The following is a 15,571-nucleotide window of genomic DNA, read 5'->3' on the forward strand; positions in this document are numbered from 1 at the left end:
CCAAGATCGTTTTCAGGTTGACCTAGCCGCGTCACAGGTGAGCAACGAAGAGCTACGCATAACCAATGAGGAACTGCGCAGGAGTTTGCAAGGGAGCGCGCAGTGGATGCATCCATACCACCTAGGGCACGCCTTATGTCGTTCTCTCAAGAAATCATGGACGTTGTGATACCAACCACTTCCATGGCCCTGAAGGTCACCTTCGCGGGTGTAGAAGACCCAAAGGCTCACCTCACAGCGTTCCACACCCAGATGATGCTGTCAAGAGGTTCTGATGTTGTGTACTGCAAGCTATTTATGAGCACGTTGGCTGGCGCGACGTTGGAATGGTTCGTCAGTCTCCTTGACGGACACATTACTTCCTTCGACAAATTCTCAACGTTGTTTAGAGAACAGTACCTTGTGAACAGGGCTCCCCCTCCAATCTCTTACGATGTCTTTGACATAAAGCAATACCAGGGAGAGTCCTTAAAAGAGTTCTTAAACAAGTTTGGGGTCCAAGTGGTGAGGCTAAACACCAAGGATGAAGCCATGACAGTGCTCGCCTTCACCTAAGGAGTGTTGCCATAGCCCTTCAGCGACTCACTGATTAGATATTGCCCGAAGACATCCTGCGAGATCAGGCGTCGGGCTATGGCACACATCGTCGCGGAAGATCGGGTCACAGAGAAAGGCAGTAGCGTTGGTCCCATCCGACCTCGATCAAGAGGTCGACCTCAACCCATGAGGGTGCATGAGGCGACGACAGAGAAGAAGGCCCCGGGGAATCAGCAACCCTACGAGACCAGGAAGCCCAGACTAGGGCACGCACAAGGGAGGACGCGCCCCCAGGCATAATTTTCGAGTAGAGTTGAAGGAGTTGATCGCTATTCCTAACATAGCGGAAAGGATGAAGACACCCCCAAAGACTGACAAAAAAGTTGGGGCCCAACAAGAACGTTTGGTGTGAATTCCACCAAGCCTATGGCCACGCCATACGCAACTGCTTGTCACTAGGGTACCAGTTGGACGAACTAGTGAAGAGCGGATTCTTGAAGGACTACCTCCAAGAACCGCAGGGGGCTTCGACGTCAGCAACCCCGGGAGGTGATCAGGGGCACGATGTGTCCATTCATGGTCCCGATGTTGACCTCGTCTTCTCCAAAGCCGACCGCCAAGATGTCGTTCCATATGGCAATGATCCGGTGGTGATTTCAGTAGTGACAACAGGAAGAAGAAATTTTGTATACTTTGTTTAGAGAAGCTTTGTGTACTTGTGTTTAAACTCAAGAGGAGTTTTAATAGATAACATGGGAGGACTTAGTTTATTTTACCTAGAAAGACCTTATGTACTCATGCTTAAATGCATAGGAATTTTGACACGTAGTATATATATAATTTGCCTAGAGAGGTCTGACGGAAAATTTTAGCAAATAGCTTAAAAGGGTTTTATGTATTTAATCTGATGAGGCATTGTCTACTCAAATAACCAATAATTTTTTTTATATATTTGTTAGTTGGAATTGACAATAATAACCCTTATAATTTATTTAATTAATGAAATCCTTTACAATTAGTAAAGAACAGTCAAATGTGGTGAACTAGTATAAAAATTGTGTTATTATTAATCTCTTCTCATATATATCACAATTCCATTTGATTATCTCTTTTAAAAGTATTTTAAAATATTTATGAAAGCGTTTTAGAACCATTATATATAACTTCTGTTTCATCCGATTTACCCTTCTTAAGAAAATGTTTTTCAAAGTTTTTTAAAAACTTTATTCAACCCGTTTCTAGAACTACAGTTTTGTAGAAGAAAATGTTGAATATGTTTGCATAAAATATTATTGTTATTGTTATAAAATTATTATTATTATAAAATTATTATTTTATTGCTTTCAAATTTTGTTTTTGGGAAATTTATTTAAAATTCTTAATATATAAATTTTCGTATTTTCTTTAACTTTCTTATGAGAATCATGATAAACTAATTATTATTATAAAATTAAAATTAAGAATGTTACATTGACTTTTTTTTTATTTTGTTAAATATTTTAAGTAGTTGTGATGTCATAATAAAGATGATTAGTTATTTTTAGTTCTTTCAAATAGCTTTTTAAATAAAGTTTTTATTATACTTAATGTTTAAGTTTATTTTAAAACCTTTATTTACTTAATTATAAATTTCAGTTAAGTAATTTAATATATTAATATATATATATATATATATATATTAAAATTTTAATATTTTCTTTAAATTTTTTATGAGAATCATGATAAACTAGTTATTACTATAAAATTAAAATTAAGAATGTTACACTGACTTTTTTTTTTTTATTTTGTTGAATATTTTAAGTAGTTGTGACATATTAGTTATTTTAAGTTCTTTCAATATTTACTTAATTATAAATTCCAGTTAAGTAATTTATGTGAATCATTTTCTTAGTAATACAAAATATTTAAATCTAATTTTATACTAATTATTAATATAATAAAATATTTTGAGAGTAAAATTATGACAACAGTGACTGCATTAATAGTGACCTAATAATTATAACATTAGTGAATATTTTGTGTTTTGGAAATTTTGTATTTGAGGTAATTTTTTTTCATAATTTATTGTATAATAGAAAGAATAAAGTTTTTTACCTCTTCTATTAATATTGCTTATCTTTTCTATGGTGTTTTTAAAACTAAACACCAAACCAATTATTTTGTTGACTCCGGTTTCATATCATTTTAGTAATTCAAATTTACTTTAGTCTTAAGTACTATTCAGACATTTTTCTATTTTGTAGAAAACTAAAAAACTAAATAATTGGAGATGCGGGGTATCGATCCCCGTACCTCTCGCATGCTAAGCGAGCGCTCTACCATCTGAGCTACATCCCCATGTTAAATAATTAATCATTTTATTTATAAGAACTATTATAACAATAAATTCCTTTTATCTGACTTTTATTTTCTAGAAATTGTATTTATATAAGGTTTTTCTTACATTGTAAGGGATTATTTAATTTTAAAAGTGTACATGAAATAATTGACGTATAAAGTAAAATATTACATGGGGTTGTAAATAATATAACGTTTAAAATTTTATTCATACCCTCATTACGAGAAAAAAAGAGAGTAAATCAACATTACTATAAAAATGCTTTTAAATAGAGGTTTTTAAACATTTTAGACGAGAACTTTATAACTGAAGTATATGAGCACATCATCTATGAATTATAAACGAGGGTTAAACAATTGAAGTTTGTTACACAAATACAAGTGACGATTATTAATAAAAATGTCACCTGTATGTGAAATAAAAATATATAAGACCTAGATAATAGAGAATGATATTGCTTATACCATTTATTGTATGGATCCACTGTAGACTACTATTATAGTCAAAATTGTAGTCTGAGTCACTATAGGCAACAATTATGAACACAATTGTATCCATGGTATATAACACTCTTAAAGGAGTCTTTTCATCGGTTGACATACTTTCGTATCTATGTGTTTTTGCAAAAAAAAAAAAGGCTCCAACATTACAAATCATGTCTTCCAATCGATCATCATCCACTACATCATCCATGGTGGATTGAACATATTCTTGGGATACAGACACACTTGGTAAATGTAATAATTTACCATGTCATGTCCAAGTTGTATAAGATCGTAGAAACTCATCACATAGAAGGTGCTTCCTGATCTTGGTAACATCTAATTTTCTCTTGTTCAAACAATTAATGCACAAACACCTTAACTACTCCATCACCACTAGTGTTGGCATTAGGTTGCGTAAATTTTATAAATTCTTCTACTCTTCTTTCGTACTCATCACTTATGCAGACTAAATTAATTCAATCTCGATCCATATGTATGTTTTGTAATGGTCCTTAAGGTGTTGACTAATGCATGTAAAATCTCACATTTTTTTATTATAAGTATGAACCTATCCTATTCGAGAATATTCACTTTTATTATAATTCAATAGTACATACACTCTAATCAACATTCCTTATATTTCACGAAATTTCGACAACATTTTACATTGGTCTTCAGGTAGCATGAAATCTCCACAATCAAATATGAACCCGAAGAACAACACAAAATGCTATGAACCAAAAATACGTAAAATATATGACATGTAGATTACAAATTATGTATTTAAGAGAATTAATAAAAAATTATTGCTCTTCCCAAACTGTACACCAAGACAATTCAAGACTCAATACAATTACTATGGCTACAATCACCTCTGCAATTGTAAAATGTTTAAAAAAATATATAATTTAGAAGTAGTAGACAAATGCATGTATTAAATCTCAACGGGAAACTAAGGATCTCTCAACGAAAGTTTACTAAATTTGGATCTCACAATCCAAAACATAACAATTTGTCGAGGGTCAGACATCCTTAAAATCAATATCAACACGTATTAAAGAATTATAAATATACATGCAATTCAAAAAATTTAATTTTTTAATTATATATACAATTTAATAAATAAACAAATTTAATTATAAATGCAATTAAAAAAATTATGATCAAATTAATCATTTAAATAATAATCTAACTAAAATTAATTCTAAAACTAAAATTATGTTCATATTAATTATATAAATAAAAGAACATTAACTAAAATGATATTAATTATAAAATCATATATACGATAACTATTAAATTTATTAATCTTAATTATTTAACTTAAATATTATTAACTAAAATAATATTAATTATAAATCCTAAAATTAAATATAAAATTTTATTAATATTAATAATAAACCCTAATCACTAACATCCCTAATCTGGTGGTAGAGTGCAACCAAAAGGTAATAAGGAGAAGTCAAAGAGCTCTGGTGGCAGCGGAGGAACCATCGTCAGTAACGGAGGAAACCAAAAACAAGAGAACAATGGAGCTTGAACAAAGACTGAATACCTGAGACAAGTTGTACCATTAACAACCAAAAATGGAAGAAAAAACTAACAAACAAAGAAAGATGCAAGAAAATGATGTACCAATGACAGTGAAGAGAGGAAACCTTGAAAAAATGAAAAACCAAGTGAGCGCGCAGGGAAAGAGGTTAGTGTTGAACAAAGGCGTTGATGACTCTAAATCTTGAAGAATTGTTTGAAGTTCTGCTACTGCTTGTTTAGTTGAGTATTTTGTAGTGTTTGAAATTGTAATCCACTTCTAGAATTGATCTAAGGCCATTTGATCTTTTAAAAAGATAAGTTTTCAAAGACAAGTGGAAAAACAATCAGTTGATTAATCGTTTCAATCGGTTGTTTTACACTTAGAAGCTTTTGAAAGAGTTTTGAAACAATTTGACTTTGGTTGAATTTACTGTCTGTTAAATCTGTTTTGACTGGTTTTCAAACTACTTTGGGTTCTGTTTTTAATAATTTTAACGACTACTTGGAGTCTATAAAAAGGATTTTATACTCCTAGCTAAATACACTTTACAAAGAGATTTAAATTGCAAATTTGAATTCAGTTTTCCAATATTGCCTAAGGCTTTGGACTTTTCTTCAAGAGGAATAAGTCTGTTGTGTGTAAAGTCATTTTTCAATTTTGTGAATTGATCCGGGTGTACTCTTTCCTCTTCTTTTAATCTTTGTAATTCAATAAAGTTTTGTGGTGCAGATCAAGAGGGTATTTTGATCTGTGTGGTGTTTCCAAAGAGAAGGTTGTGTTCTTGAAGGGTTCAAGAACATCTCTTTGTTGTGTGTTGTAAATCAAAAGAGTTTGATTTGTTAGTGAAATTCTCAAGTGTTTCTGGGGATTGGATGTAACTCTTTGTTAAGAGTGAACCAGTATAAACTTGTTGTGTTGACTTCTCTTCCCTTATCTCATTTAAAATCTGTTTAATCATTGTTTTTATACACTACTGATAAAAACAATCAGATGAATCGAAGAATCAACCGATTGATTTTTTGGAATCAAGTTAAAAACAGATTTGATCTTGGTTGAACTTTTTCTATATCTTTGATTCTGCCTGTGACTTTTATTAAACCTTCAAAGTTTGTGAAAATCTTGCATAAACAATTCACCCTCCTTTTGTTTTAGCCTTGAAATTATAACAATTAGGGACTGATTAAAAAAGACCATAAACCAAAACTTACTAAAATCGTCGCTTATGCTCTTCAAATAGGTGACGGTTCCCCATATAACAATTTTTAACCAATTTTTAACATTTATATATTAAAAATAATTAAAAATAATTAACAATACTTCAAAATTGGTTAAACTGACACTATTAACGTCCAACATTAAGTGAACTATATTCACATTAGTTTAGTAAATACTAATCCAACAATAAATAAATATTTATTTTTTAAAAAGTTACAAATAATTAATGTTGTTTAAAATTAACTAAATAGACTCTATGATCAGCTAAATAAATTTAAAATAATTCTACACTTTTTATTTTTGTTTTCTTAAAAAAATAATCGTATGCATAGTTAAAATCGACTAAATAACTTCAATATGCTCACAGTTTTGATCACCACTAATATTTAAATACTAAGTTCTTGAAACGTGTCACTTCTATGATTTGAGAGTCAGAGTTGCTAAATACTCACTGAAGTCTTGAAACCCTTAAGTTCATTTGTTTAATTAGAAATCCTTAATTTTCCAATCACATCTTGGATCTCATATAAATAGCAGTGGAGGGTGTGCCAAAAGAAGCCTAGTCTATACAAGATTTTCTGTTGCTTTGTTATGTTTTTTGGATTGTAGTTAGGTGCTGTGGTTTATTTTTCCTAGGATTGGGACAATCATCATGAAATGTTCTTTTTAATTCATTAATTATTAGTTATGGATTAGGGTTACTTATTCACATCTTAAATTCATCATGTCACGCACTTATCTAACGTCATTATATGGAGAATGCTAAAAAATATATTTATATTTTATAAGGATTATAGTAATACAATTTTTTTAAAGGACCCAAAACAGAATTACTATACCCAAACCTTTATTAGCTTATTATTAGTTAATAAAAAATGTTTTCATCAACCTATGCTTATTATATTACAAATATACAAGTTGTTTAATATTTTTAAGGAAATTAAAAATATTTGGCAATTAAAAATATTTAACCGATAGCACTCATAGGTACTCTTTATAACACATATGCCCATAATCTTATTATATATCTTTGTCGAAATTAATTACGTATGAACTTTCTCACTTTAAACATTTATTAAAAAATAAAATTATATTTATTTTAAAGAAGTGTGTATGTAAAATAAATGAAAAAGGAAAATATTACTTAAATATCTCTCGATGAAAGAAGTGTAGTTTAGTAAAAAAAAAAGGGGTTTCAAACAAAATAAATATCATTGTTAGTTTCGATTACTAATTAAGCATTGGGTTTGGGGTTCAAACTTCACTACAATAGCAGCAAAACCATCTATCATACCACTAAATAAGTTAACAAGTTGAGTAAGGGCTCATGCAAGTCATTTGCTCTCACCTAAACCTACTCTTAATGAAAGCGCATTTGATTGCACACGATTTACCCTCTTCACTATTTTATCCCTTCTTTTCTAACAGAGAGATTCTCTCTCACTCTATAACATTTCTATTGCTAGGAATTGCTCGAAAAGATTATGATTAATGGCCTTGTAAACTTAAGGCCTTATGTATATACCATTTGAAAACTTTCCCTTTGTTTTCTTCATCCAGTTGTAGTTCCTGTTCCTCTATATTTGTATTTGATAGCCCAAAACATGTAATGTAAGAAGTTCAACGCACTTAGCACACACATAAGCCAGTAAAACCTGTCTAGGTGATAGTGGTTAAGGTTGGCCCCAGATAGCCATGGCCTGTGTGAGGTACTGCCAGTGACACTATTTACTATTGATACAATAGCTGAACTTAGGTAGTATCCCACAGCCAAAGAGGCAAAGGAGAGTGATGTGGCCAAAGATCTCATGCTAGATGGTGCTTCTGTGAAGAAAAATTCTAATAATCCAGCCAAGGTGAAAAGGTCAGCAGATCCAAGGAACAAGTACTGGAAAGCAATCCAAAAGAATGTGATAGGGAGTGGTTTGGTTGCATCATCTAGAAGGCCTGAGTGAATTGCCACCCTTTTCCTTTTTACTTCAACAACCGCTGCCACTGCCATAGCCACTATAGAGAGGACTAGTCCAATTCCAATTCTTTGGAGGTGAGAAATTCCCATCTCTGTTTTGGTTACTTTTCTTGCAAATGGAATGATGATGTGGTCATACACTGGTGCTAGGATCATGATAAAGACCACTGGGAAGACTGGTAAAGAGGATGGTGGCACCTTTAGAGAACCTAGTTTGGTATTCATTGTTGCAGCTTGTTCAACAGAGAAAGTGGATAGTTGAGCCAGGCAGCAGTTTAGCATAATGGTGCAAGCAAATATGGGTAGTACTTTCAGCACTATCTTCACATCTTCAACTTGTTCCACAGTGCATTCTATTGATGAACACATTGGATTGTTTTCTAGTGCTCTATTGAGAAATTTGAGGGTATTTGTTGGGGCTTGTCTTTCCTTGTTTGCAATGCCAGCTTCTTTTCCTTCTTGTTTTCTACCTGAGATTAGATTAGAGGGGCTCGAATTCATATTCACCACTGCACTGCTAGAGTTTCTGTTGAAGCAGCAGCTTAGTGAAGCAGTAACTAGTACCTGTTTGGTCAAAACCAGGAAGAACAGATCATTTAAAGAGTGAAGAAAACTAAATATTCACGTGGTATGAGACTCAACTTTGTTTTTCCTAGTCTTCTAACAGTAGAAGTTTTTTATGATTTATTTAAATTATTTTTTCAACAAACACTTAAAAAATTATAATAATGTTTTCTATAAATTAAACTTAGATCATATAAATTGAAATCAGTTTTTGAAGAAGTGAAGAAACTTCTAAAAAGTAAACATATGAATTCATTTTATTTTGTTCTCGTGTATTTAGTATTATAACTTGTTTACAAGCTTCTTCTTTTTTTGTTCATAAATTAAAGAATCTACTTTAATTTTTAAAACGTTTTTTTTAAAGTTTTTTGGTCCATCTTCTAAAGGAGAAGAAAACCAAAAAATAGGGCAACAACTCCTTCAAATAACTAAGGATATTGGGAGCACCAACACTTAATAATTATAAGTTCTATATTATTACCTTGAAAATGGTTGTGAGTGGACTTCCAGAAGGGATCTTGCTCCTATAAGTAGCAGAGCCTGCCAAGAAGACAGGGATAGATAGAACTATACTTATAGTAGAGATTCCAAAACCCCATTCCCACCCTTTGTTGTCTTCAACCCACACTACAAATGTAACTGCAATAAGGGCACCACAAGATAAGCAAAAGACAAAGTAGTTGAAGAAGGTTGATCTCTGCTTTCTTCCAGATGGGGTACCCTCATCAAATTGCTCAGCACCATGTGTAGGTAATGACCCCTTAATTCCTCCAACTCCAAGAGCCACCAAATAAAGTCCAGCAAATAACATTGCTGCTTTCCCACCATTAACTTCATGACATGGACTGGTTAGATCACATGCTGGTGGCTTCAGTGATGGCACACGAGCTTGTACAGTCAGTATAATCAATCCCTGCACACACAAGTTCCTACTTAGAAATTGTCTGGTATAAGTACATATATATGATAGATGCAAATGGGTTTGCTGATAAGAAAAGAGCTGTGCATAAAATTATATACAATACAAAAACAGTATTCTATATAAATTTATTGCATGGATGGATATGTATAACATAAGTTGTTACTGTTTGAGTAGTGAATGCACGTATGAAGATGGAATTATGAAAGTCAACCAGTGAACTGCCATACACATAAAAGAGTACAACGTGTACCATTTCTAAAATGTGACCGAATAAGAAAGTGTCAACATCTGTTGATGAAAAATAGCCACGTATGTGGACCAAGGCCATGTGCTGAACCCCACCTCAGCCCCTGAACTGTGTATAGCACAGAAAAGGACTTCTTGTATTACTCTATCAGCTACAAATCATGATACGTCACTTTGAGATTTTGGCATCTTAATTTTAAGGTATATCTTCCAAAATAGCATGATAATATTTTGCAGCTCTCAGAATGTAACTATCAAAATGACATCCACACGCACTTGGTTTGGTTTCATGAAACTTCTCTTGCTAATGCCGAGGTTGGCCAGGTTAAAGGTGTTTGATTACAAATATCTTGAATTGGTTATTTCCTTTTTACCTAATTTCAGCCCCACAATTTTATAAGTTTTAAATATTAAACATCATAAATAGTAACGTATTAATACGCTAGGTCTTTAATTGCACCTCCTACACTTTTTTTGAAGTTCCAGAGGATTTGACTTTGTTTTGCGTGTTAGATAAGCCTTGGCATGGGGTATCCCGACGATAAACTAAGCAATAAATAACTCAGAATATAATAATATCTATTCAAATAAAGTACTGACTTTTCAACATCATTTTCTATTACTCTTCTATACAAAACAGCCTGTTTTTGCTCTAAGTGACGTGAGTTTTATACAAAATTTAAGATAGTATTTATTAAAGGTGACGTGAACGAAAAAAAAAATCATAAATCAAACAGTGGGAACAGACTCAAGAACGGTGTGTGTGAAGTCCTAGTGATGCTAATTTTACGAAATTACCAATCATGTTTTATTTTGCCTTTATCAAATTCAAATAAGCGCTATTGTGCAAATGCATATAATTCTTTAAGATTTTTATTGTTTATTTTAGGCAATTGTAATGAAGTTTGTAAAAAGTAGAATAATGTAGAAATTATTAAATAATAAATATAAGAGAAAGAGGGGAAATTTGGTATATGAAATGGGTTATTAGCAGTGATGGCGTACAGAGAAGGGCATGTGTTTTTGAGAAAGCCAAAACGACAACAGATGTTACTTTCCATGTTCAAACTTGACTGAACCAAATCTCTATTTATGCAACATGTGGCAGTGGCACAAAAACATAGGGTCCTAGGCATTCTCAAGAAATTATTTATACGTTGCATGAGAGATGAATATAAATAGCTGGGTCCCCTCTCTACCTTTTAAAGCAAATTCATTTTCTTCTGACTTTTTTTTCTTGTGACACCAACAATAGTAAATGCATATGAGAAGAAGAAAATAAAAAGAGAAACAAAACTCCCCCACCAAACATTATTGTTATTTTGTCTCATACACTCTTATGTGTCACAAGGCACTTTTTTTTCTCTGGCACTGTTTGTCTTTCTTAGCCACCACTAGCAGTAGATTTCTTACACAATTTGGAGTTCAAGGTTAGCGTTGTACCAATGTGAGGAGAGATAAAGCTACCCATATGCTTTTCTTTTCTTTCTTTTTCGCTCTTTCCCTTTCCCATTTGGAGCCTTAAAATATGATTCTTGACTTAGACCAGTATCTAAGTGGGCGTTCGCTCATGCAATTCATGAGGTTTTCTGTGACCAAGTGCGCCAACGAATGCAGCAAAAAGAAAGCGAATCAAAGGGGAAGATAAGACAGTTTTCTTTTTAATTAATTAATTTTTTTTAATCATTCTCATCTTTCAATTCTATCACAGCGATTTGGTTGCATCATTTGATGCAGCCCATCTTGCAAGTTGGTGTTTGCATTTTGCAACTTGCGAAATGACTCAGATTCTGGTTAAGACACACATCATGGTGTTGAAAGACGCTTGCTCTTTAAGGAACCCAATACTAATCACAACCCAATCTCTTCTGTCCCTTCCCTCTTCTCACTCTTCCTACTCAACAACCATTCCACAGTGGGAAAGGGAAACACACAAATGCAAAATTAAGGTTTCATCATATAATAACACCAGATTGTGCTGTTGTAGGAGGAATTAAAGTCAGATATTCACAAGGGAAGAGAGAAAGAGAGGAGAAATGGTATACTATGATGGTGGAAATACATACCAGGAATTCAATCACTGCGCTGATCAGATAGATATGATAAGTTGTGAAAAAAGCATCAGATAGAAAACCTCCAAGGAGAGCAAGGAGGAAAGCAGTTCCCATGAAATTTGTGACATTGTTGGCAGATTTGGAAGGGGACATATGCATGTACTGAATCATGTACAGCACCAAATTGCTTGCATTGGCTAGAAATGCCAGATTCTCCAATATCTCCACCACTGCACAAATACAAACACACACATACACACTTACAAATTAGTGCCAACATTCACATAAAGGATCACAAACAACCCACTTGGACTAGTCTTAATTCCAAATCCAACCCAATTTATCACACTCACAACAAACACACACATTCACCACTCACACACACATATATAAACTATTGAGTGATATAGAGAGATGGGATGAATTAGGGACTGACCCAAAACAAAAGAGGCTGCAAGCATGCCGCCATGGCGGCCTCTGAGAGCAGGCTTGTTCCTCCAGTTCACATAGCCTTCCCATCTGGTCATCTGGTTTTGTTCTAACTCCTATACAAGAGAAACAGAAGAAGAAAAAAAGTAAATTAAAGAAATTAAAATTACACATGAATAGCAGCATGTGATTGAGAAGAAAAGTGAGAGGAGAAGAATGGAAGAGGGAGAGGGAAGCAACACCAACCATGACTCTCAATCTCTCTCTCTCTCTTTATTTTGTTTTTGTTTTGAATCTGTGAGAGAGAGTTAGGGGAGAGAAAGAAAGATGGCTGGTGGAGGATTTAAAGAGAGTGGAGAAGGAGGAAGGAAAGGTGCAACTTGGGTAGAATGGTCTGGACACTGCTCTCCAACTATTAATAACAAATTGACTTTATTTTCTTCTATACACTCTTTAAGAAACGTATATTTTAGGATCAGTTTAAATACTCTTTATTTAATAAATACATGACATCTCTTAAACACAACCAATAAATACATCATTTTATTTCTTAGCTGGCAAATTACACGCTATTAATTAATATTTTCTAAGTTCCATCTCCTTTTTTATTTTTTACTTTAAGTAAAGTACTATAAAATTTATACTCGTATTAATGTTTTATTTCATTATTAATAAAAATATTTTCAAAATAAATAAAAATTAGTCTTATGTTTTCATTTTTTTTAGTCAAAATGTTATTATGTTTTCTAAATAAGTAATTAAATATTTAAATTTTAATAATATATTTTAATGTTGCTACTAATTGCACTTAATGTTTTTTTAATTTTTCGTTATTTATCATCATTTATTTATTATATCTATTGCGTTTTCTCATCTTTGTTGTTTTGCTCTCTCTCTCTCTCCTGTTCACACATGACGAAATTGAAGTATGCATTTATTTATCATTTACTTTATAAACGTTTCGGTCATACTATTTCTCTTTCTTCTTTTTCCTTATCTCTATAAAACTTTAGAAAAAAAAATGACATGTACATTTCATTTTAGTTTCTTTATGCTCATGGGCAACAAAACGAAATCATTTATGTATTATTTTTATATTATTTTTTAATATATGTATTACGAACTATTTTTTTTATGTCACTACATTGGAATCCTGGAGAAAAAAATAATTAATTGTTATAATAACTAAATTAGAAATATTTTAGAGATTAAAAAATTATTAGTTTTTAAATTAATTTATATTATTGATAAATAGTTTTTAAATTGGTATCTAATTAGCTATAAAGGTTTTAACTACCAATTATTTAGATTAATAGGTAATTAGATATCAATTTAGAAATTATTTATCAATAATAGAAACTAATTTAAAAAACCATAATTGTTTTAGTATATAAAACAATCTCTAATTTAGTCAACTTATTATTTCTTTTTCTTTTTAAATTTTTTTCTATTTAATAATTTTCTTGTAGTAGTGTTATCAACTAATTAAAAAAATTAAGCACGAATTTTAAGATTAATTACTATAAAATTGAACAAACTTACCATACTTTCCCTTTTAAGCTTATCATATTCGAGAATTTGTGATTGAATCACTATATATATGAACATCTTTTACTGTCAATATATATATTTAGAGTAAATTCTTGTTCTTATTGATTTACAATTATCTACTTAATCAATTTAATTTCAAGTGCATATAATTTTTATCTCTTTACTTGTATAGTGCGTTATTTTTCTAAATTAATAAAATGTAATTTGCCCATCAATTAAATATGTAAATTAATTTTTATACTATACATTTGAAATATGAAATTAGAAAGAAAAAAAATGTTTAACGCCAGAGAGTTAATCGTGAACATTTTGATAAAATAAAGTTGACTGATCAAATAATCATGTTATAAAAATCATTATTTAAAAATACTATATGGAAATAATCTTAGAACGATTCCAAGAATTTAGACAATATATAATTAAAATAAAATAGATGAAGATATTTACTATTTAAAAAATTCACAATTTAATTTTCTTTTTGGTAAAAGAAAAAAAGAAAAAGAGGTAAGGGAGAAGATCCTTAACACCATTCTACAGATAACAATTCCATTCGAACTTTATAAATATTCATAAAAATATCCAAAGATTTGGAATCATTATAAAAAATTTATTAAATAAAAAAAAAATCAAACATAATTAGTCATTATACTAATTAAATTATATACAATTTCAGAAATTAAAAAATTAATAATATTAAAGTAGTCTAATAATTTTGTTAATTTTTATAATAATATATAATTTAGTTGATGTAGTAATTAATTATTATTTATCTCTAAATTTTATTTCTATTAAATAATTTTTTTTAATGAATTCACTATAAAATTTAATAAAAATAAATGTCCATATAGAACTCATGTATATGTACAATTAAAATTGATTAGGTATATATACACTAAGTATAATTTTACTTTTTTGATTTTCACTATAAGAGACTTATTAAATATCAATTAACTTAGAAAAAAATTAATAGTTATATAATAATTAATTTTTATTTTATTTTTAAATTAGTTGACATTTAATAATTTTTTGTAATATTAATTGATAATTAATTTTTCATAAATAGAGCTCTAGACTTATTCAACTATGGGAATCAATGCAAACCGAACTAAAGTGTGAAGTCACCTTTCATTTGTCAAAAGACATTTTCTAATGAAAATTTGAGCCAGAAATAATATACACTTGGGGACTGATTCATTTTCTTAAATAGATAATAGTAGAAATTTAGGCGAATTATGTTACAGTTTTCTGAAGGTGCAGTTTATTTATTTATTTATTTTATTTATTCAATTAACAAGTAAATATTTACTCTATCTAAGAAAATTAGATACAAAGCAATTCATAAGCTTCACCTTCTATCTATTCTTTGATAAGTATATCGAAGGTCAAAACTTAGTATTTTTATACATGTTTTTTTGACTTATCAGGATCCATGTCTTTCTGAAATTGAAAAGAAAAACACAACTATAGTAAAGACAAAAAAAGATATAGTTGTTCTAAGTATATGATCTATATTTTTTTTCAAAAAAGGTTATGTTATTTATACCAGATTATCTCTTAAAAAGGTAATTAATTATCGTTTAGTAAGAAACTATTTGTTTTAGAAAGTGAAAAAAAATGGTATATTCCGACAGTGGTCACCAGCTCATTTATAAATGTCAAGAAACATAGGGATAAGAGAAAAAGAAACTCAAAATATAAATAAAAAATATACAGAAAATAATGATAGA

General features: G+C 30.7%; 1 protein-coding gene and 1 non-coding gene across 2 annotated transcripts; both read right to left on the minus strand.

The window, feature by feature from the left end:
- Window positions 1–2,801: 2,801 nt before the first annotated feature.
- Window positions 2,802–2,874, minus strand: TRNAA-AGC (transfer RNA alanine (anticodon AGC)). The gene has a single exon. It is a non-coding gene; the product is annotated as a tRNA-Ala (tRNA).
- Window positions 2,875–7,369: 4,495 nt separating this feature from the next.
- On the minus strand, window positions 7,370–12,716 carry LOC137806619 (protein NRT1/ PTR FAMILY 4.6-like). Its single transcript, XM_068606831.1, has 5 exons — window positions 12,540–12,716; window positions 12,301–12,409; window positions 11,877–12,094; window positions 9,124–9,555; window positions 7,370–8,642 (listed from the first exon to the last, which is right to left on the minus strand). The coding sequence occupies exons 1-5, from the start codon at window positions 12,540–12,542 to the stop codon at window positions 7,662–7,664; spliced, it is 1,743 nt and encodes a 580-aa protein (XP_068462932.1). The 5' UTR covers window positions 12,543–12,716; the 3' UTR covers window positions 7,370–7,661.
- Window positions 12,717–15,571: the final 2,855 nt, after the last annotated feature.

This window comes from Phaseolus vulgaris, chromosome 3 (assembly GCF_000499845.2).
Source record: "Phaseolus vulgaris cultivar G19833 chromosome 3, P. vulgaris v2.0, whole genome shotgun sequence".
NCBI lineage: Eukaryota > Viridiplantae > Streptophyta > Magnoliopsida > Fabales > Fabaceae > Phaseolus > Phaseolus vulgaris.

What these genes read in the sequence shown, in the direction of transcription:
- LOC137806619 (XM_068606831.1), bottom strand. An exon ending in TGCAGCCTCTTTTGTTTTGG is followed by an intron (nt 12,095 to 12,300) that starts GTCAGTCCCTAA and finishes GTATTTGTGCAG; the next exon opens with TGGTGGAGATATTGGAGAAT. An exon ending in GCGCAGTGATTGAATTCCTG is followed by an intron (nt 9,556 to 11,876) that starts GTATGTATTTCC and finishes TTGTGTGTGCAG; the next exon opens with GGATTGATTATACTGACTGT.